Here is a 24,719-nt window from a genome sequence, read left to right on the forward strand (position 1 = left end):
TGGGGGTGTTGGGGGAGGGGATGCAAAAATGTCCCTTCTAAGGTGTAACTAGGAAACGATAAAACGATACCCCTAATGATGATATTGTAGTTCAACTCATTCTAAGCTGTAGTGACTATGTTTGGGAGAAAAGCCAGCGCAATACTTTTTATCATGTCAAAATGTTCCCTTGTCATTCTGCAGGAGCGTGAGGCACAGCTGGAAACTGTAATGATCTGATTGGCAAATGCACTGAAATTGTCTCTAGGAAATTTAGGAGTACCTTATTGTATCCATATTGCATTTTTTTCCCTCCTGCAACTGTTGTGGCCTACATGGAAAGTCCGTGGGAAGGAAGTGAAAGAGTCCACTTAGCAAAGTCTCCAGTACCTAGTACTTAGCCAGGCTGGTTAATATTAGTATCTATAGGCTTGAAGTGTAAGTTGTCTTGAAGTGTGAGGCTCTCAGGAAAGGGGCATCAACATTATTAGCAGGCACGTGTTATAAATGCTCAACCTTGGGCCCCCAACACTGAAATAGAATCTCTGTGGGTACACATCAACAACATGTGTTTGAACAAAACCTATATGCAATTTTGAGGCACGATAAAGTCTACATTAATGCAACTACAAAGTGAGCTTATGTGGTTACGAATGTTCACAAGGATTACAAATATTCATAGCAGTATATATATATGTCTATCTAAAGATACATACATACCTCGTTTACATATGTATGTGTAAACATACATCTGAAATATGTATGATCATATATGTGGCACACAGGCAAAGCATCTATGGCACATAAAATACATAATATATACCATCTACATCACATAAAACACATACACACATGTAGCTTGCACATCCAACCTTGTCAATAGCCCATTTCATAAACTCTCTGGGAGGACTGGTTATAAAACATATCCTTCAATTGAGGAATTCTAATCACAATCCATCGTAATAATATATTATGAAACGCAGGTCTTTTCTGGGATCCCCAGTGATGTAGGGGTGACATTTTGCGCTGCTATTATCTTCAAGGTTGGCAGTTAGAAACCACCAGCAGCTCCACAGGAGAAAGATGAGGCTTTCTACTGCTGTAAAGAGTTACAGCCTAGGCATCCTGTTCTGTAGCATTGCTATAAGCTGGCATCAACTCGATGACAGTGCTTGACAGGTCTTTTATACAAATAGGATCGACCACAAGAAACTGCAGGCAACCAACTGGTTCTATATATACTACAATGGAAACAACTAGTTGCATTTGTTTTTATTGCATGAGCTGAAAAGACCTGTCTCGACATGACTTAACAGTGTGTGTATACTATCTAAAGGACAGGGTAAGAATCAACTGATTAACAATTAGAAAGTACGAATTAAGATGAATCCATAGAAATGTTTCAGTACAATTTTTAGATCGATTATTTGAGCATTATTTATATACTATCGTCCTCAGTCAAAAAAACAGAGTTTCTAAGAGACAGATATCAGTACCATGTTTCTAGTGTCCGTTCTGCATTTTCTTCCTATATAACCTGGCCCAAATAATCTAATACATTTGGGTCTCTTTACTCCTTCATAAGCTATAGTCATTCATATTTGCCTTATCTATGCTATTTTGAGGACTATGTCTTGAAACTTCTTTCAGATTTTAGGAAGACATCATACTTTGTTAAGTTTTAGAATTAGTCCATACATATTTGGCACAGAGGTATATTAAATTATTCGAGGACATAAACCTAATTTTTCACAGATATCATTTTGAAAACAGGTATGAATTTTTCTCTAAATTTTGCTTAACCTTATTTATGTCATTAATTATATTACTTGATGGTATTGAATGTTATGATCACATTGCTTTCTGATCACCATTCAGAAACATGCTATTCATAATTCAGCAAATCTAAATGTATGGATAACAAATTTAATACATTTTAGTTAGCAGTTCTAGGTTTAGCATTTTACAGTACATGTGGTCTTTCAATAACATCAAACTCTAGCAAGAATATACTGATAATGTCATTATCTAGTAAGGTAGGAAAATAAAGGGTCTCCTGATGTTTTCTTTTATGATAACTAATAAAATTTAGGAAAAAAAATTAAAGTCCCGTAATTGAGGGCAGCTAACAATTCATGTATATGTCAAACTAATCAATATTGTGAACTTTGAATTCATTGTGCATATCTACCTATTAGAATTTAAGTATTTAAATTGGAATGTAATGCCAAAGAGGCACTAAGGCAACATACAGAAAAACTTATCCAACGCACCAACTGTTAATTGTTGCTGCACTAAAAGAAAAATAAGCAACTTATTCAAGGAACAAAAATAGCCCTAATGAGGCTACTTATACCTATGTTCTGGATTACAATACCCACTTTCATGCAATAAGAGTGTGAGATTTTACATTAGCCTGCCTTCTGACTTAAGGTCAAGACTTAACTATGTTCCTGGTTAATTTAAAAAAAAAAAACACCTTACAGTTTAATAAAAGCAAATTAGAAAACTAATTATCAAGACAATGGTATTACCTAGTATTTCATTTGCTCAATGGAACTCAATTTCCTTTTTCTCTCCCTTTATCTTTTAAAGCAAACATCTTTATTATATATGCTTCACGTAAAAGGTTATGCGAAACATCTGGCCAACAAACTAATTTACATAAGGTACTTCGACAAATTAAATGTATCTGTACCAAAGATATTCTAGTGTTTTTACATCTTGTCATACAACACTTATGCATACTGTGCATATTAATGCATATTATTTAACTTTGTAGACAGGAATAGAAAAGCAAATACAAAGTAGAATGCATTTTCTTGGTTCATACTGCCCTCTTTAGGTGATATTTAGGTAGTCAAAGATCATTAATTAAAAAAAATTAAAACCTTTGTTAGCTTGCCGTTAGTTTTCAAAATTTGGCAACGGAACTTTTTTGTTTTTTCATTTCAAAGCTCCCCAAAGCAGATGTGCATCTCTAAATGATCTGATTCCTATCCATGGGCTGAATCAGAGGGCAGTGCTCACAGCCCATTACTATCAGGGTTGACAATCATTCTATAATTCAGTAGAATTTGTTTACAACGCATTTTAGAACACAAGTAGGACCATTAAAATCATCATCTGAAAATAAAACACTCAGGTCTTGTGATTTGAAAAAAACACAGCGGAAGAACGCATTCTTCACCCATAATTGCTCTGACACAAAATAAGCATCTTGTCGACTACAAGATATTGTTCATGAATAAGAATCACTTTACCTACTTTGGAGAGAATTAAGTTAAGGATGAAAACATGCCAGATACTCCATATTCATTTGAATAATGACTGCAATCTCACTTTGAAAACTGCACAATGATCTGTTGACTTTTGTTCCAGATGTGAGCATATGATATGGGCCGTTTCCCTAAATTTTTATCTCGAGGAACACTCCCACACCTCCGTCTATCTCCTTCGCCTGTAACTAACCTGCTTCTGACACGTTGAACACATCTGTGTGTCCACTACCAAGTGGGGGGGTTGAGGCCTGCGGGGATCCGGGAGCCATCTCTGAGTCACCTGCTTCCAGGACCCCATCAGTACCTTGTTCATTGCCCTCTGGAACACTGAAATCTGTGGAAGTCTCGTTGTCGTTCAGGCTACCTGAGGTACTTTGCCCTGATCCGCTCTCTTCATCACTTGTAAGCACTGCCCACGACTTGGATTCTGGACTGAAAGGGCGAGGGGCGCTACCAGTCTGAATGCCCTCTCCCTCTTGGGCATCATCACTGTGCTTTGGTGGCAGCCCACGGGTTGGCGGTGCTTTGTCAGGACTGTGGTCCATATCTGTCTGACTGTCTGAGGCTACGCCTGGGACTTGATTCTCTTCTTCAGAAATCCCAGATAGTGAATGTGAGACTGGGTTCACCTGATCCCCAAGACCATTGGCCTGGGCGTCTGAATCATTAATGACCTTTTCACGAGAGGTTCGATAGGATGAGCATGACATACACTTATTTACGGTTACATCATCACTATCTCTGTCGTCGTCGTCATCATCATCATCATCATCCACATCACCATCATCACCCTCACTTACTAACTCAGCATCGGAAGTGGCACCGGGAGTCGGTTCTGAAGAAGCTGCTTTAGAAGGAAGCGGCCCTTTGGCTGTGATCAAGTACCCATCTCGGTTAGGAGAAGTGGAAACATGCACCTCTCCTAAAGAAACAGAATGCTTGGCAGCTTCGGGGGTGCCCGAAATATCGGGTGGAGCACCAGCGAATACCTCATTGGGAGGAGAGCTTTTGGTGGGGGTGAGAACTCCATCAGAGTCTAGGAGTGTATTTGTACGTGTTTGCGGTAAAACACTGGACGATGGTAAAAGGGGAGTAGCCAAGGCATGCCTTGCTTGTCCAGGGAAGGCATGGCCAGTCTGGACACGGGCAGTCTGCAACAACACCTCGTTCTCGTCCGGTGGAGGTACCACTTGCTGGGGGCTTTCGCTGGGAAGCAAACTTGGTTTAACATAGTTCTTACTGGCATAAGAAATGGCTACTCCTTCAAGCGAAGCCGCCTGCACCCCAGAAGTTGGTGAGACATCCTCTATACCTGGCTCAGATGGAGGGAGCAGCATGGTTTTACTCACAGCAGAATCTGATGCCAGGGGATGCGGCATCGTAGCATGAACGCTTTCAACCTGTGGGCTTCCAGACTCTATGGAATCACTCGGCCCAGCTGGAAGAGCGGTTTTAAGCAAGCTGTCGACATCAGAAGCCGGAAAGGGGGCTTGCTGCAGCCTTTCAGTAGGCAAAGCAGCTGAGGAGTCATAAAGTGCGAGCTGAGTGGAAGGAGACAATATTTCACTAGAAGGAGGGTCAGAGGGCGCTGGCTCGGAGGGGACACTAAGCACAAGTTTAAGCAAAGTGTCCCCAATGGCTTGAGGCACAGCGGGTGTGGGTTGCATGGCAAAGTTATGTTCGGGAACTTGACTAAGCTTATGCTCAACACTCTTAGTGGTGGTAAAGGCTAGAGCCTCCGGCAGCATGCCCCTGGTGCTAGAACTGAGAGTGGGGGGTTCTTCTAAAGACTCATTCCAGCTGTCTACATGGCCATCTGGGTCAGGCCCGACTGTGCTTTCAGATTGGTCCGCTCTCTCACTGAAAGAAGAGGTTGGCAGTTGAGTGTCATTCCCATAGGCTAGGCCACTTTTCGGAAGCAGTTTCTGATCCTCTCCAAACACAGATGTTACGTTTGTCAAGTCGGCTACAGGATCGGGCGATGACATGTTAAGGATGGTCAGACCCTCTGATTCAGGCACCAGAAATTCACTACCCGAGAAGGCTCCGGACCACTCGGCATCATCAGAGAGGGCATGTGTAGGCTGCAGCCGCACCGTAGTTGGGGCTATTAAGGAAGACTCAGACACCAGCCCATAGCCAGGGCTGTGAACTAAGGAACTCGGATGAGATACAGCAATGGAATCATGCCCAGGTGTTGCAGAACTGTGAGCAACGGTGGAGACGTGCTGGGAGCCCCCGTCACCGGGTAAGGCAGGAGGGGACAGTTCAGGCCCTGGAGAACGTGCATGCACCAGGACCTCAGCGCTGTCTGGTTCCACTTGAGAAAGCACGAGCATGTTATAGAGGACACCAGCTTCACTACCAACTTCCAACGTGTCTGAAGCAGCATGAGCGGTGGTTTGATGGGCCACCACATTAGGATATTGAGCAAGGCTGGGTTCTAATGACAAATCTACCCCCGCCACCGGCACAGATGCATGCGGGGACACTTTATCACGCTCAAGAGCGGAAGTACCTTGCGGCAGGACTGGAGAAGCTGTGTACAGATGGTGGGACCACTCACTACTGAAGGAAGCAGAGGAAAACGGAAGCAAAGGCACACCATCATAGGAGGACAGGATGGAGTCAAACGGCACACCAACACTGGGAAATGCAGGCGTAGCATGCAAGGCCGAATCACTACTCGAAGCAGCAAGGGTAGTGTTGAGGATCTGATCGTCAAGCAACAGAGGGGTGACTAGAGGGAAGACGTCACTACTGGAGGAAGGCTGAAGAGGTGTCTCACCATTATAGACTGGCTGAGTTGTCTGCGGGAGAACCACGTTGACAGTGGGGATCGAATCGTGTTGTCCAGAGGAAGGGGTAAAAGCATGAGGTGTGACTTCAGTCGGGAAGTAGGGCAAGGTAGAATGAGGTGGCATTTCCATACCTGGGATGGAGGGAGCCTGTGACCCCAGTGGGTCCAGAGTAAAGGACTGAGTTGTCTTTCCAGATTCATCAAGGTGCATGCCAGTGTAATTCACCTGGAGAACCTGCTCTCTACCGGAGCCGACATCAGGCTCTGTGGGAGTATCGGTAGTGCTAGGGAACCACGTGTTTTCATCGATGGAAGGGTCTTTTGACGATTCTCCCAAACCAGATGAGGCGGAATCTTCTGACGCATTTCTCATAGTTTCTGGAATAAGGACATCATTTGTGATTGCCTCTGGATTTTCTGAAGAAAATATGTACCCATGAAACAGGTTCTCAGAGCTGAATGGCATGGCAGACGTGGTTGGACTGGCGCCAGAGGAATCATCAGGTCCCATCTCAAGCTTGAAACTGGGAGATAGACTCTCTTCTTCAGTGATATCAGTAGATACCTCCGGTGATTCCGTGTTCAAAGATTCCACAGTCAAGTTCACCTGTGGAAATGGCCTTAGAGGCACAGTCTGAGGAGTCAAGGAAGCATCTTTTTCTGGAAAAAATTCAGTTACTGCCTGGGAAGTAGAACTTAACGATGTGTTGGGAACGTCACCCTTTCCAGCATGTTCACTTCCTCTTGTCGGGGATCGGTTCATGTCAGCCTCATGGTATTTAGTCCCTATGCGACTGTAGTTTGTTGTGGTAGGAAGCTGAGGATCCTTTGTCCTTATTTGGTTTGTGGCACTGTCTCTACCAGGATTCATAATTGCATCTTCTTCAATCTCTTTTCTCTCCTTTGAAAAGCAAACAAAATTTAGTGAAATTAAGGAAAGAAGAGAAAGACTTACTAAATCTTAGCAGTAATATCGAGTATTACATTATATTCTTAATTTTCACTTCCGTTGTTATGGGAGCTTTTCTGTGCTCATAAACCACGATGCTACAGATATTATCCCTCTAACCTATAACCTTTACCATTCACTTTCTAGAGAGAATAATTGCATTTAATGAAAACATCTTATTTATGGTGGTCTGTATTTTAATGCTATGGAAGAAGCAATTAAATTAATAGGTTTATAAGGAAGACATATTATAGCTTATTTACATATTGAGCGTCTAATTTAAAATGCAATTTAGTTTGTCGCTATGCTTCTTTGTTTAGTTCATCTAGCAATAAGCTAAATAGCAAATTAGCTTCTTGTAATATGAAATGACAATGTAACTATTTATTTCAAAGCCCAAACTAGTCACACACTCAAACTATCTAATTATGTATACTCAGAATAAACCACAACGCTTAAGGTATTCTGAGGCAAACCTGACTTAGGCAGACAGACGCTTGAAAGACAAGTTGTCAAAATATGATTCTACTGCTATTTATTTTATGACCTATTTTGGCAACCTGTCCAAGATATGTTGTCAGGAGAGACCAGTCCCTGGAAAAGGACATCATGCTTAGTAAAGTGGAGGGACAGCCAAAAAGTGGAAGGCTCTTGACAAGATGGGTCGGCACGATGGCTACAACATTGAGCTTGGGCATAGCAACAGTTATTAGTATGGTGTGGTTTTGTTCTGTTTCACATAGGGCTGCTATGAGTTGGAGCTGACTTGATGGCATTGAACAATACCTATTTAATTTTACCTTTCTTACAGAAACACCACTCCTGAACAATTTGCTTAAATTACAAGCAGTCGTGGTATTGAAAATGTTCAGTATCCAGCACTAGCTAATGGGTTGATGGTTTGAACTCAGTGGCTCTCTGGGAGAAACACCTGGTGATCAACTTCTGTCAAGGTCCAACCTGTAAAAACCCTATGGGGAATTTCTAGTCTGTCACATGGGGTGTCTATGAGTCAAAATTGACTTGGAGGCACCTAACAACTTAAACTAAAATAGGCGTTAATCGATTAGTCACTGTCATGGCCTAGGAGTGTCCTTGCTACCGGTTGGGCAAAGCCCATGTTTTATGTGTCTTGGAAAAAACGGGACACATTATAATGCATCTAATTGTATGTTTAAGAAACCAAATTCCTAAAAATATCAAAATATGTTTTCATGTATGATTTTTTTCAGGATCCTCTTACTCACTGTCACTGAGTCAACTCTGACTCCTAGTGACCAGGATTCTGAGGTTGACACTCTTTATGGAGTAGAAAGCCTCATCTTTCTCCCTCAGAGCGGTTGGTGGTTTCAAACTACTGACCTATGGTCAGCAGCCCAATAAGTAACAACTATGCCACCAGGATTCCTGTTCCGGATGCTGGTACCCAACAGTTTATAGCATTGTCATCTATTAGATCCATTTCTTTAGGCTATGGGTCTTAGCAGAAGAAACAAGTGCTAAGAACAGATTACCAAACGAAAGCACAAGCCACATCCATCAACCCAATTATGACTCATAATTATCCTGTATAGGGTTTCCACGGCTGTACACCTTGACAAGAGTAGACAGTAGACAGTCTCATGTTTTGTCCCACAAAGCAGATGGTGGGTTTAAATTGTCAACGTTGCAGTTAACAAGCCAATGTTTATTGAATGGCACCCCCAAGGATCCTTTAGCTATACATTAGTCATGGCACCCCCAAGGGTCCTATAACTCTAGATTAATCAATGAGACTTTGGCCAATATCAATAGAAATAATCTAATTCTTAAACAATGTATGCTCAAGAACAGTCAAAATGGCTCTTCAGCAGTGGTTTGTATTTTTTCCTGCAATTTTGCTTATCATCTTATTTGCCAAGACTACCAGAGAGATTTTTACAAATAATTTCTTGAATAACAATATTTACCATAAACTAAGAAAGTAAGAATAATTTACCCTGTGTGAAAAAATATTTTTGGTGCCTAGACATCTCATCTTTTCTTAGAAGTTCTTATAAACATTTGCTTTAAAATCTTTTAAGAAGTTTGCTTTGGATCAATGTTAACTTAGCACAGTGGAGTAATTGACCTCTTGGTCATTTCTGAACATCTGGGTATATGTCTGGTTTTCCGGTGTGAATTTACACCATTTCTAATTTTTTTCTGTCCTTTTTCACATCTCCATCTTTTCATATTATTTCCTCATTATCAAAGATAGCCTTCTTCTTTCCTAACAAACCAGAAGCTATCAAATAAAACCACACTTTTGCCTTAATGAAATCAAACTCCACTCTTGACCCTTTTGTCTTGTACCTGAAGGGTGTTTCCCATCCTTCCAAGGCTGTTTACAGCTCTGTGTTAAATCTATTCCACATCAATCTTCTTGGGAACTGAGCACAGTGGAGTTATTGTCATCTCTTTTGTGGTTTTATTTTATTGACTTATTTATTCATAGAAATTTACTCTGTGTTGCAACAGATACATTCAGCATTATTTGAAAGGGGAAATCAACTCAAAGCAGGTGCCATTAATGGACTAACTTTCCTGAGTTTCAACTACAATGAAAATCTTGAAAAAACCGGAACCCCTGCCTGTCAGCTACTGTGCAAACATCGCCCCCAAGGCCTTTGTGTTTTTAATGTTGTTCTCTCCACTAGATCATTCTTCTAAGTTTAAATGGATTCATGCCTCTCTTATTTAAGAAGGACATAAAGAAAAACCTGCAATTCAACTTTTGCTTTCTTTACTCACTGCTATTGCGTTTATTCCAACTCATAGTTACCCTATAGGCCAGGCCCTTGTGGGTTTCCAAGACTGTAGTTCTTTATGAAAGTAGAAAGCCTCATCTTTCTCCCTTGGAGCAGCTGGTAGTTTTGAACTGCTGACCTTGTGGTTAATAACCCAAGGTATAACCACGATGCCATTAGCACTCCTTAACTCAACTTTGAACTGTTATGAAAACCCTCTCCTCCTTTTCACTGCTAAAGTTCCTAAAAGATATGTGATATTTCTTTCTCTTTGATTTTTTTCCCAATTGAATCCCACAGTAATATTACTTATCTTCATCTTTGCTTTTATTTCCAGACATACTCCAATAACAAGGTGTGAAGATTTCTATAAATTTTTTTCTTTATATATAATGCTACTCACCTCTTCTTCTTTTAGGCATAAAACATGTCTTTCTGCTTCCTTTTGTTCTAGACCATTCTAAACTTTGTCAAGTCCAGATAACTCTCAAAATCTGATTAAGGTAATGGATCAACTTCCCAGACAAAGAGCTCATTCATACATAGATATAACATACAATATTAAGGAATTCATGAAGTCTAAATTAAGAAGCATTCCAATAATTAATCCTATCTCATACCTTTAGTCTCCAGATCTGTGAAATAAAAAATTAATGTGCATAAAACCACTCATGTGTGGTACTTTCTTACGACGCAACTATGTAACTAAAATAGAATTTGGTACCAGAGAGTAGGGGAGCTATTAACAAATACCTAAAATGTGGATGTGGTTTTGGAATTAGGTTTTGAATAGAGGATGTGCTTGTACTTAATAGTCAGTACCTACATTGCCTTGAAGAGACTGTTGGTCAATTTATGGGCATATAGGGATCATTCAAATGAGGCTTCAGAAAGAGAAGAGTAACCCCATGGAGAAAATTTATATCGCCATGAATGTAAAGTTTTTAGAAATGCAGGCACTAAGTGTATTTCTGGTGAGGCTCAGCATATACTTAGGAAATGATGACGATTCTACCTAACACACGAGAGAAGACAATCCTTGTAGCAAAGAACTTGTGTGAATTATGTTTAGTTGATATGGGTTATACAGAACTTGGAAGTGATGAACTTGGATAGTTGGCTAAAGTGACTTCTAAGCAAGATCTTAAAGGGTGTCAGGGTTTCTTCTTGCTGCTTAAAATAAAATGCAAAGAGAAAAGATAATTTGTGAAATTAACAGCACATTTGAGGTTAGAAGGTAATTCATATAAGATAGTGTTGTTTTAAAAGTTAAGATGTTCAAATGAGTACATATTCTTTAAATTTTTATTTTCTTGGAGGGCATTGTGCTAGGAACAGACATTTATGATAAGGATGGAAACATCTAAATATAAATAAGCAATTTATACATATAAAAATATATAACATATTTTGTTTCATATTAATTATCAATATACAGACTTAATGAAATCAAATAAATGATTATTATTTACAGATAGACCAGCAATAAAAATTCATCAAATACAATTTTAATTATATAGAAACATGTAAATATTCAAAATATTCTAATTTAAGTTCATTAAAAAATACTGAATTATTTTAAATGAAGTTTATTGAAAAATATTGAAAAATTCTAATAGCTAAAACTCATAGCCACAATTACTTTAAAAGTTCATTGTTTTATTCACTAAACTTTTTCTCTCCTTTTATTTTGTGTTCTATTAAACACAGTGCTTCCTACTTTTCCATAAAATCATGTACAAAAATCCCACAACAATCGGCAAAGCTCAGCAACCCACTCTACAGACACAATGCAACAGCATCTAAATCCAAAACAATTATTCAAAATACATTTTTAATCTTTAAAATTAGATTTAAAAAACGGCTATGATACCTTGATTATTTCTTCAGTTCCAATTAACTCAGGAAAGGGATCAAGTTCTACAAAATTAAAAACAAAATGATTAAATTTTCAATTCAATATTTCAGTTTATGGATTTACCTTCAGATGAAAGGGGGAGAAAGAAAATAAAAATCATTAGTTTTGTAATGCCATATCTCAAAATGAAATATTCCAATTTTCATTTCCACACTCCTAAACTCTCCATGACACCACAACACAGCTGCTTGTAACCGAATTGAAAACTTTGGTCTTTCTGAACCTCTTTCCCACTCCCACCCAAAGTCTGACTGCTATGAAGAAGGGAGAAGTGGGCATTGAGACTGCCTGTTAGTAACTGCGTGTGAAGAAGCCCCAGTAACTTTTCAACAGTGCACAGTTCCTTTTACTTTAAACAGGGATGAAGAAAAGAGCGAAGTTGTGGAAATGTCAGAGATCTTTTTCTGGAGACTTGGGGCTCCAATTTCTTCCTTAAGTTTCTCTGCACTCTCCTGGTTTGGGCTCATATCTATTTGTAATATAGGGTGCTGCAGTGGGTTAAATGGAGAGTGGTTGACTCCCTCCCACCAGATCCCAGTCTGGGTGGCAGTGGGAAGGACTGAGCAGAGTGATTCCCATTCATTCTCCCAGTAGAACTGAGGTCCTGGTTCTACGCCAAGAATAGGATGGCCAGGATCAATCGAGTCTGTTGTACTTAACAAACCAGAATCAACATAAACCTAGACGTAGATACCATTTCCCCGAAAGTAAGACATCCCCCGAAAATAAGACCTACTTACAGTTTTGCCTCTCGCTGAAATATAAGGCATCCCCCTGAAAATAAGACCACCCGAAAATAAGGCCTCCCGAAGCTACTGTAACTATGGACTCTGGACCTTAGTGGCAGGCGCTGCTGCGCAGCTCACTATTGGCCGCAGCGCAGCCGGAGCAGACAGGAAGTGTGAGGTCTCTTTTAATAAAATAATAAACAATAAATGTGTACCGTATCTTCTTCATGGAAAAATAAGACATCCCCTAAAAATAAGACCTAGTACGTCTTTGGGAGCAAAAATTAATATAAGACACTGTCTTTTTTCGGGGAAACAGGGTAGCTCATTCCTAAACAGGGTTTGCTACGAAATGTTAGAGAAGACTAAGACCTGGTTGCCTCTTTCCGACAAGGGATCTAGCCGCACTATCAAATTACTGAGGGGCTAGGGGAAGTTTTTTCCTGGGTCTTGGTTTGACCTGACTAGCTCATTGGGAAGATGTGCACAAGGTAACAATGAGGATGTGCACATTATAATGATCCTGTTACTCCTACACCTTTACAGAATCTTCCTTCATCTGCAAAGTCCGTGTGCTTCACTATCCCAGGGATACTTGTCTTCTACGTTGTCCTTTTACATGTGCACAAATCTCTAAAATTGTCAAAGGAATAACAGAACTAGCGTTAAAGGTTTGTCGAGTTGTTTTGCAATACAGGCAGCTTACTTGAGTTAATTCTTATCAGGAAACTTTTAGGAATTAAAAAAGGTAAAGGAGTCTGCATGGGGTAGTGGGTTATACTGCTAACTTCAGAGTTGGACTGCTAACTTCAGAGTCAACAGTTCAAAACCACCAGGCACTCCATGGGAGAAAGATGAGGCTTTCTAACAAGTTACAGTCTCAGAAATTCAAAGGGGCAGTTCTACTCTGTCTTACAGGGTCACTATGAGTCAGAATCAATCCAACGACAGTGAGGAAGAATTAAAGACCTCACAGTGTAAGCAACATGCATGGATCCAATTTAGAATAGAATTCAAACAGGATTTATAAGGCCACCCAGTCCTGGGGGGGTTATATAAAATTCCCATTCCTCACTACTAGGTTGTTTCAATATTATTTATCTGTACAAATTTTTTTCACTGTTCTAAAAACTATAATATTAACTAGCAATAATCAGTCTCAAATTTTAAGTCCTATTAATGAAAACAAAACAAAACCAAACTAAACAGGAAAGTGTCTGGGCTTTTTATTTCAATAATTAGTTGCTACTTTTTCTATTATTGCCTCTTGGCTTTTTATCTGTTTCTATATTAAAGTCATTTCAGTATCTTAATCCCCTGGAACCTTCAAGGAAATCAAAACAGGTGAATTTTAAAATGAGATGTCTCAATAAACTGTGACAAATAAGAACCTTTCATAAGATATTCTCTATATCACAATTTCAGAGGTTCAAGTATGTGAAATTATCTCAGTTCAGCATCTGAGACAATAGCTAGCTTTGGTGGAAATGCTTTAAATTGATCAATGTCTTAAAATTAAATCAAACTCACTACCATTGAGTGGAGGCTGACTCAGAGCAACCTCATACAACAGGGTAGAATTGTCCCTCAGAGTTTCTAAGATGGTAACTTTTCACGGGAGTATAAAGTCTCAGCTTTCCCCTGCAGAGCAGCTGGTGATTTTGAACTGCCAACCTTGCACTTAAGGAGCCCAATATGTAATTAACATGCCACCAGGGCTCCTATTCAATGTCTTTCACATTAAAAAAAAATACTTTAATGCTTTCTTCACTGCCACCAAGTCGATTTTGACCCTTAGCGACTGTATATGACAACATAGGACTACCTCAGTGGGTTGCTCACTGAGTAATTCTTTAAGACTCCTCTTTCTCCCTCAGAGAGACTGGTCATTTTGAATATCAGACCTTGATGTTAGTAGCCCGATTTGTAACCCATTATGCCACCGGGGCTCCTACTTTAATGCTAGTATTAAAAATTCTATGAGTAGTAAATCACAATCAAACATTTAGTAGTAGCCAGGCATCTGTCATACTGTAATTTTCAGTTAAAGAGGCTACGGGGTGGGTCGTGGGGTAGGGGAAGAAACCCTAACATGAATAGCTCATTCTTTGCAACTGATTTTGGGAAGAGTTGCACCAAAAAAAAAAAAAAAAAAAAAGCCATCGCCTAACTTTGACTATACTTTCAATGGGCAAACGGAATTTTCTTATTTAATGGCCATCTGCATGGGACATACATAACTATCACACGGAAGGCTGATTTCCTTTCCTTTCAATAGTCTATGGGTACCTTGTGTTTGTTTTTTCCCCCCACCCTCTTAACATGAGAGAAGAGAGCCCCAGTGTCTCAGCGAATCACATGTTGGGCCGCTCACCACACGATCAGTAGTTCTACACCACCTGCACCCCTCAGAACAGGGAGGCTTTTTACTGCTGTAAAGATGTACTCGTAGCGACCCTATAGGACAGGGTAGAATTTCCCCTGTGAGTTTCTGAGACTGTAACTCTTTATGGGAGTAAAAGTCCTGTCTTTCTCCTGAGAAGCCCCCGGTGGTTTCAAACTGCGGATATTCGGCTAGCAGTACAGCACTATCAATACATCACCGAGGCAGAAACCCACAGGGGCAGGTCTACCCCATATTATCGGGTCATTATGAGTCTGAATGACTGGATGGCAGTGAGTTGGCAGAACAGAAACTGATGATATGGATCATGGTTTCTGTTAAAATATACACTATTAGCTCATCATACTCCAAAAGTACACTGATACTTCTACTGTAACTGGCTTGCTCTTTCCTGTGGTCAGCCTGAGGGGTAGCATGTGTGGCCTGAGTATCTTTGGAGACCATCTTTGTTTCATGAGTGGTGGATCACAAGCGGGGGCTCTCATATGGGTAACTAACAACCTATTTCGCGGATCAGCATTCTGTTTTCCTGTTGTTTTAGAGTAAGGACTCCCCGTGGTGTACTGGGTAGCGAGTTGGATGGCTAAGCTCAAGGTCAGTAGTTAAACCCACCAGCTATTCTGCTGAGACCTGCTCCTGTAACCGTTCACAGCCTAGGAAGGCCAATGGGGCAGTTCTACTCTGTCTTGCTGTGTTACTGTGAGTTGGAATCTATCAATGGCAGGAGTTTGCTTGTTTGGATTGCTCTCAGATACTTTTCAATGAGTAGGCTTTGCGGTTTTCCTAGGACATATCAGTACCTCCTCATCAAAACATTCTAGAAATCTGTTACTGAGTCTTCTCCAGAATGGTTTTGAAATGAAATAGCTTTTGGATGGGCTGTCTATCTTTCTGGAGATTCTGAAGTTAGACTGCTTGTTGTGGAAATCCAGATCGCTAGCATCCATGGTCTGGTTGTATCACTAGACCCGCCTCATTTTGTAGCCTCATTCAGCCAGCTACCATTTGGTTGACTCCGAAGTTGTGGTGTTTAAGCATCTACTGGTCTGACTGGAGCTCAACTGCTATATTCGTTCTGTTTTTTTAATGATACACATTTATAGAATCTTTTCATTTCATTAAAACAGACTCCATGAGGGCTACAAAACACTCTTCCCTCATAGTAAACAATGTCAATATTTGTTTTAAAAAATGTGTGTGAATCCTTAAAATTCACATTGGTATGGGAACAGAACAAAGGCTCATTCTGGTTTCATTTGGAGGCAGATGTCATGCTAAATATTCTAAAATAACATGTTAGTAAAATCATTAATACTCCGTTACACAAAAAAGAAACACTGATGAAGGTTGGCTAGCAAGGCTTATTTAATGGTTTGAAGTGAAGCTGAGTTTCACAGTGCACAAAGTAAAAGCCATGCAGACACTTAGCACCTCACACTGCGATCTTAAATAGGATCACACAGGCACACCGCGAGCATAGGATGGCGCAGGAGCGGCGCGTCATGATCGAATAAAGACAACTGTTACATAAGTGGAAAACACACACTAGTGGGCACATGGGGGGACCTAATTCCCCATGCACTTCATTCTCAAGGCCCTGACCATCTTCTTGAATAATGCCCTCTGCCACTGCTCAATGGTTATCTCTCCATGGCAGAAGAGAAATGAACACAATTATCTTCATTTCAACGAAGTATATTTATAAACCCCTCATTATAAATATACGTTTCTACACACTCTTTGAAAAGAATATACATTTTAACAAGAGTATTTGATGATTTTGAATATAAAATATGATTTCAGAATATAAAATTTTGCATTTATCTTAAAATACTATTTTAAAATCATACCTCCTAGGCATCAGTTGATCATGATGTACATAACATTAGAACTGACAAAGCAATAAATTAACCAAATTAGTCAGAGTTAAACACAAAATTTAGAAGAGTGAGCCTTTCGTCACTGATTTTGATGAGAATGTTTGAGTTCTATGATGGAAACGAGGGGGCCATACATAAATGACCTCCTTCATCTTTAAAAAAACAAAAGCAATAAACAATACAACATTTAGAAAACAACTCACACTAAACAATAACAAAATAATCAAAGGAGGTATACTACAAAGTTACTAAGGTAATGGAACAATATGATAAACAGGATAAAATGGTGTTAGTAATAAAAATCATTAAATTAGCAGCAAGCTCAAAGTGATTTACATCTCTATTAGCAACATATAAAATTCAAAAACCTTATTGATACCATCACTCCAAACCACAAATAACACTATTGCTAAGACTTTTTACAGTGGTATATGCAGGATCTTCAAAATGAGTGTAGAAGAATGGAATGAAAAGACAATGGAATCTTTCCAAGAATCGTTTCAACCCCCTTGGTGTTTACCACGGTAGCAATATTTAAGATAATGCAACTTCAATACTGGGCTGCAAACAAACACTTGGATTCAAATGCTACTGCAGGTGGGAAGACCAGAAAAGGCTAATTTCTAAAGCACCTAATACTTTCTGTGTGAAGAACAGAAGATCACAAATCTTAGGGATAAGTTGGCTTTTGATGAAAGAAATTTTGATAGAAATAATTAGGAATAATATACCTAAAGTCATTTTTTAAAAAAATTCTTGGATTTTAAGAGGCATAGAATATCAAACTATTAGATGTTTTCTGAGGGGGATCACTGCAGTACAAAATGCTTTAAGGAACTCAGACATTGTGCAGACTACATGATGTGTCCAAGCTAGTGTCTGAGGTATTAGAATGCTCAGCAGTGTCCCGATCCTTTGAATCAATAATAGAAATTAAGTTATAGTGTTATTTTGAATAAATGTGAAAATACTACAAATGATACCAAAAATCTTGGGCTTTTTTGCCAAGACAGACTCAGTCTAACGGGATCATCCAGAAATCACACCTGTAGAAAATAGATATTTGATCCCATTTTCCATATGCAATAAATCTCCCCCCAAAGGACAAAACAAATTTCAAATTATGGCAAGATTCTCAAGAGCATTAAAAAAAGGGGTGAAAGTTATTCATTTTTGAAAATTCTTAGAAAATGGTTTTATATTAGATTAAATTAGAAGGGTATACATAAATCTAAAAGAGTTAAGTTTAAGAAATATGTTCAATGCATTTCCTTAAACACACATAGGGTAGAGGGTAGTTTTTACATGCCACAGCTTAATCAAATCACATATGCTATTAGCCAACGCGACCAACGGTGACCACTACAGATGTATGTCGTTTTCATGGCGGGTCGAGATGAGGAATGTAAGTGGGGTGACGGACACATATTTTCACAACGGACACCTCGTGTTCTGACAAATACGTCCTCCAAAAGTTCTACTAGTAAGATCAACGATGGCGATTTGATCAATAAACATTTAAGGTTATGGATGGAAGACCCTGCTAAGGACCATTGAGACCAGAACGGCACACCAGTGCACATCACCTTTTCTTCCATACACAAAACTTTAATACACTGTAACTAAGAGTACTTATAGGCATTCAATTGCCCAAAGTCTTGCAACATCTCAAAGAGTGGTGGCAGGATGGGGATAACCAGGTAATGTTTATTACAGTTACCTATGTATGCTTGTCTGTGTGAACACACATACGTGAGTAAGTAAAAAACATTGCTCCCAGAGTGTCAGTACATACATGAGTGGATTGATTCAAAACAAAATGTGTTCAAGCATGTCCCAGTGATCAGGGGATGCCTGAAAATTCCCTGGTGACACAATGGTTTCAGTATTATGCTCGTGCCTTCAAAGAAGATTCAGTCAAAATAGTTCCTTCTGAGGGGTCTGCCACGGCCAATTAAATCCAGGCAGAGAGGATGGCTCAGAAGGTTAAAGTGACAGCTTTCCCCCCTTTATCTCAAAAGGATAATCTTGATAGATGTCCACCACCACCACCCCGCTCACCCCCAAAGGCTCCAAGGGAGAAGTTATTATGGAGACATTTTAAGAAACTTTGTCGGCAAATTTGCATAAGTGAGAAAAACAAAGTCAAGAAAATTGTGCTGAAGAAGTTTTTACATCACGAGGCACCTGCTCCTTGTGCTAAAGCAGCAGGATCAGGCCTATGAGAATTGTGTTGGAAGTCTTCTTCTCCCTACCTGACAGCCCTGCTCTTGCCCCTGTAGACATTTTTTGGTCCCCAACCATTAAAAGGAGCATGAGTTAATCCCTTGATTTTGACATAGTGTAGATCCAAGAGTGCAGAGTTTGGGGGGAACGGGCCAGAAAGCAGTGTGTGAACCTGGATGGAGCATACGGGGGAAACACAATCGCCTTACATGTTGACATCTTTGTTTAAGAAAGGTTTCTGGGACGTTTCAGATCAAAATACCTTTTGATTGACTCTCGTATATGCAGCTAGAGGCCCATAATTCCACCCCATTACTTTAAAAATGTGCATATCAGGGAAAGAAAGAGAACCCCAAATTCAATTACTTATGACGGTCAGTATTTTACTTTCTTATCAAACATGAGGGAGTTCAGTTATTGCATATGTTTTGCGATCAAAAGATGCCCCCATAAAACTTAGAGAAGATGCATGCAAATATAATACAATTAGAACAACTTGTGTGTGTTTGGGTGTGTTGGAACACGATTGACAAATGAAGTGTGAGGAAAGCCCCACAAGATCGAGAGAGTGGCCAGAGGTATTTCCGATAAGTTGATTTGCTTTGTGTAGATATTTCAGAGCACCTCACGCGCTATTCAGGCCATGCATATACTTACTACAAAATGCTTTGGGGGCTGAAATGAAATCACAGAAATGAAACCATAATTATTTAAAGTAAAAGTTTCAATACTCACATAGCAGTTTGCATTGGATGGCCATTGCAACCATTATACATGGTTTTGCTGTTCTTAGATGCACATAAAAATCTTCAATATTAAGCATCAATTTACTTATTGTCCTGTGCCAGATTGGCTGAAGGCAAATGGGCTTTGGACTTGACAAAATTACCTACCGATCCAGACTTGAGAGAAAACCACGTTGCCTTGTGGCCACAGGAATATAATGTCAGAGAAAAAGCACAATGTATTCAGCCATCGCACCGGCCTCACTTATTTAGATAATATGAACGCTTAACAGGGGACACTTACCAAGGTCTTCCGAAGGCATATCGACAATCAGTTGGTCACTGTATTTTCCGAATAAGCCGTTACTACAAATGGCTACTATTTGTAGAACATAACTCATATTGGGCAGTAAATTATTAAGAATAGCACCCTAAAAGAAAGACATTAGTAATTATATAAGTATGCTGTCCTCATAGCGATTCTAACCTACTAGACTTTGATTCTTTAAAACAACCCCTCATTGATCAAGGGAAAAATTTTAAAATTTCATTAACGTAAGAAAATGCTGCTGCAAAGTGAAGCTGAGCTTGGGACACTAAAGGGATACTTCCAAAGCTACTGGGAGGTGGAGCTCTTTAATTTTTTAAAAACGTCTGCATAAAATTTGTTTTCATTTTTAATTAGAACTCATTCAGCTCATAAATCACTACCCACACTGAAAATTAATATTTTATACAAAATAAATTTGCTAATAAGTAGCACAATGTAAAAAATCCAATGAAAAGCCCATCTATCTCCTTTTATTGACACACACAAAAACAAGACAGTAACAGAATTAGGATTCTTGGCACGTAGTTATGCAATGAGAAATATTACAGGAGGATGCGTGAAGAAGTTCATGGGAAAATTCTATGATCTTTTAATCCATTTTCCCACGAACTCTTTGAAGCCACTTCACATAGTCGTAAAACCCACAACTTTCCCAGCTCACCTTGCTTTTTTGGTTTACTAAGACAAGTGCATAAGAGAGCTGTTCCCATGTTTATCAGCATTCGGATGAGACTAAATGAATGTAGCCTTTATGTACATGCAGGGCCCGGGGGTTCGAGAGACAGTAGCTGCCTGTCTTGTGTCCTTTCACCTGCAATGTGGAGAGCGCCACGGACTTCCGGAGCACACCCAAATGAGGCTGGTTTAACTGCGCCCCACAGTGTGGTCAGCTCTGCCCTGCTAAGGCAAAGCTTAAAGCTGAGATGCTCAGGTCACGGACGGACGTGATTTTCTTATTTGTGTTCATGTGCCTCGGGAAATCTTGTCAGAAGAATTCCCGACACCTCATCTCCAAGGTTCGGACCCAATCATGACTTGCCACTGGTTCCCTGGAAAGTGGTTGCAAAGAAAAGCACTTGGTGCGATCCCCTCCTCTGTTTGTACTAAGAGCTGTGGTGCGTAGGGGGTGGGGGGGCGTTTACAAGTTAGGCTGCTCATTACAAGGCCCGCAGCTGGAAGACATGAGCCACTTCGTGGAGAACAAGGTGGCTCTCTACTCCCATAAAGGGCTACAGTCTCGGAAATGCACAGGGCCAGTTCGAGCCTGTCCTGTAGGGTCACTTTGAGTCACAAAGACAGTGTGTTTGGGTTTTTTGAGATGGAAGTGAGACAAGGGAACGACAAACACCCGCATGGGACATGGAGAGGGTCCGCCTGTCTTGACTCTGTCCGCAGTTGTGAGATCTTAGTTAAAATACTTAACTACGGTGTGGTTGGCTGCTATGAGAGTCATTACCCAACACATGATAACATAGCACACACAATGGCACGAAATAATGCCCAGTCCTGCACTGTCCCCATGATGGGCTGTGGATTCTGCATGGCGATTGGCCCGCGGGGCATGCACGGGCTTGTTTTCCGAAGTAGGTTACTAGGCTTTTCTCCCCAACCTGTCCTGGTCTGGAGGCTCTGCGGAAACCTGCCGTCATCACAGCAACAGAGAGGCTTCTGCTGGAGGGTGGGTGGTAGCTAGCTGCACAGGCAGGGTGAGTCCTACCATTACACTAGATCAATGGCCTAGGTCCCTTGACCTGTGGAAAGGGGAGACACTGTATAATCCCCAGTTATCAAGCTTTTTCAGATGGGTCCACTCTATCATGTGTTTGGTGCTGACCAAGTTGAGGGCTGCTTAAAATCCAAAACCTAAGGAAGAACCTAATGGAATTCAAGGGGAGGTTTGACCTATAAAAACACAGCCTTGATCAAGGGTTCCTGAGGGAGGGGGACCGGGGAGGGAGGGGGAAAGAGTGAGGAGCTGATGCCAAGGGTGTACGTGGAGAGCAAATGTTTTGAGAATGATGAGGGTAACAAATGTACGAATGTGCTTTATACAATGGATGTATGTATGGTGTGATAAGAGCTGTATGAGCCCCCAATAAAATGATTAAAAAAGAAGAAAATGAAAGCTCAGCATCAATTGCCACCCCTCTGCCTGATCCCCTGCCCCGGGCCGGAGAGCCTCTTACCACGGGGCAAACCTACATCATTGTTTATTGACATCGCGCCTTGGGCATTGCCCTGCCACATTGTGTTATTGAGGCACGAAACAAGTGACTAGCTAGTTACCAGGTCTTGATAGCCATCAGTCAAAAATTCATGCTTGGTTTGGTCCTCTCCCTCCAGCTGCTGGTACAGGACGGCAAACTTCTCAATCATGGTATCGTAGACGACTCGAGGTCTCTCCCAGGTCACAAGAAGGCTGGTGTAATTCTCGGGGTCCGCCTGAACATTCTCGGGTTCTGAACTGCAAACTTCAGAGGTGGGGGTAGAGGGTGGGGATGGGGAGCAGAGTTGTTGATACCAATGTCAGCCTTCAGGATTTGAATGAACTCAATACCTTCTATGAAACATGTTGCTGTATTTTATTTCAGTAGAAGATAAAAAAGGCTACAGACCCCCTCTTTGGGACTTGTGATGCCACCCTTTCTTCTATCTGAAATGTGTCTTCCTTCTCATCTGCCCAAGACCCACCTCTCTCTCAATCCTGGCTTTGATCAAATGCTACCCCGGCCCTGTGCCAGCTCACATCGCTCCTGAAGGGCTCGGTGCCGTTGCCAATGTGCTGTTTATCACTGCTAATTGCATTGATTTTATGCTCTCTTACTGTTTCCCTCCCCGGAATGAGTCTTGTCTTCTTTATTAGATTGTAAACATGAGGACCATTGCAATTCTCTTTTATATTGCTTAGAGGTCTTCAGCATATCTGGCAGAAGAATCATTTAGAAAAACTGAAAGAACAAAAGAGTGCATCCAGTTCTCATTGCTTCTCTTGCTTGGGTGGCACTCATTTCTCTCGCTTTTAGAGCTAGCAAACGTATCTCGTTTAGGATGCAAAGAATTTCATTATTTTTTAAAAGCCTGTTATCGGAAATTTTATCATCAGAGAAGCTGCAAAGTCATTTACAATTCCAAATTAGAGAAACCATTGGAGAATGATGAAAGCAATCATTTTAGTATTATTTTTTAAAGGATTATTAGTAAAAATTCCACTTTGAGGGGCACAGATGGATTAGGCAAGTAATTTAGGGAGATTAGATTTGATTGTCTACTTTGAAAAACTTAAAGTTTGGAAAAGTTGTTCACGGATTTCTTCAAGGGAATTCAATCTCCTGCTGATAATTGTGCTCAAAAGGAAGTTCTACTTTGAAAACTTCTCCTGATATTTCTAACAGACATTGAGAAGGCGGCAGGTATTTGGATGAATCGGGAAGAGAACAATCATTCCATTTTAAGATATTAGGTTAATGAAGCAAAGTAATAAGACAATGTCTTCATAAGCCAGGTAGATTTGGAAAGCAGAGGAGCCAATGATGGCTTGGTAAGCCAGGACACTTCCGGGCATGAGAACGTCGAATATGGGTGGCCAGTCATCACTGCTGCCTCTTTATTAGCCAAGATAGTTCATATTATGAACAAGGAAGGGCACCTAACACTCACCATCTGTCTTACAAATTGACACTTAAATTTCAGTACAGGATTTAGCAACATACCTTTTAGCATTTGTATGCCATGGCGGTAAGAGTATCTAATGTTTCAGAAGAAAAAGAAGAGAGGAAGGAAGGAAGGAAGGAAGGAAGGAAGGAAGGAAGGAAGGAAAGGAGGGAGGGAGGGAAGAAAGGATACTTTATGTAAGTATTCATGTGACTGTATATGAGTTAGAGGGTTAAGACTCTTCACTGTAAAAACCGTTGTGCCTTTTTGGGCTGGTGTTTACAGTGCAGTCGGGGCTGAGTGTTCCTTAGGGGGAATGAGGAGGTAATTTTTTTATTTGCATAAAAACAAATTTGGAATAAGACAAGTATTCTAGATGCTACCTTGCTACTCTATCTGGCGATACTTGCAGGAATTTCCACTAGATGGCAGGAGACGATCAAATCATTTCATAAGGGAGCTATTGGAGAAACAGGATGGCCTTCTTGCATCTACTGAGTGCCAACCTCACTTTTAAAGATAGAAACTAAGTAATATATTTGGTAGATTTTTTTGTCCTTCAGATCTGTCTCTCTCAATTTAAAAGGAACTATTTCCCTTCCCCAAGACAAATGACCTTAAAATGCATTTGAAGTTTTGTGCAGGCACAGGAAACAAGAATATCTCTTGGGAAAAAAGCAACACCAGTAGCTGAACAATGCTCAGAGACCCCGCTGCAGCTGCCTGGATTCTATGGGCTGCATTTCTGTGCACAAGCGAGGTTCCGCTTCCCGCTGACAAGTGTTGACGTTGTGACTGTGCAGCAAATGTTCCGCTGAAGCCCCACGGTTTATCTCCATAACTTCCACCCACTGAACACGCCGGAATGAACACACCGTGTGTTACAAGGACCAAAGGTCAATGCCACGAAGAAAAAAGTAAAGGAAGTAGAGGTGAGACCAATGGAACAGGAGGGAGATGAAAGAGGAGACGACGACAACTCTATCAGCCTCTCTTCTAGTCAGAAAACGTGGAGCAGACGTCAGAGCAGGAGAAAAGTCCCTTTCCACCTGTGCTCTAAGTCGCTGCTTTGAAAGAAC

The 24,719-nt window shown here is 40.5% G+C and overlaps 1 protein-coding gene across 6 annotated transcripts in view; it reads right to left on the bottom strand.

Annotated features, from left to right (window-relative positions):
* The window catches only part of PTPRZ1 (protein tyrosine phosphatase receptor type Z1), a 207,364-nt gene that overhangs the window by 46,542 nt on the left and 136,103 nt on the right, over positions 1–24,719 (bottom strand). For 2 of the 6 annotated variants that reach the window (XM_045288710.1, XM_045288709.1), the window contains exons 9-12: positions 22,276–22,460; positions 19,963–20,089; positions 11,651–11,697; positions 6,049–6,961 (exon numbers count right to left, since the gene is read on the bottom strand). In XM_045288710.1, coding sequence (XP_045144645.1) covers positions 6,049–6,961; positions 11,651–11,697; positions 19,963–20,089; positions 22,276–22,460 — 1,272 coding nt within the window. Of the gene's footprint in view, positions 1–3,450; positions 6,962–11,650; positions 11,698–19,962; positions 20,090–22,275; positions 22,461–24,719 lie in introns of all 6 variants that reach the window. The other 4 variants (XM_045288707.1, XM_045288706.1, XM_045288711.1 and 1 more) reach the window with 3 other exon arrangements.

Source organism: Echinops telfairi, unplaced genomic scaffold (genome assembly GCF_000313985.2).
Source record: "Echinops telfairi isolate 266 unplaced genomic scaffold, ASM31398v2 ScPeMD7_23;HRSCAF=83, whole genome shotgun sequence".
Classification (NCBI taxonomy): domain Eukaryota; kingdom Metazoa; phylum Chordata; class Mammalia; order Afrosoricida; family Tenrecidae; genus Echinops; species Echinops telfairi.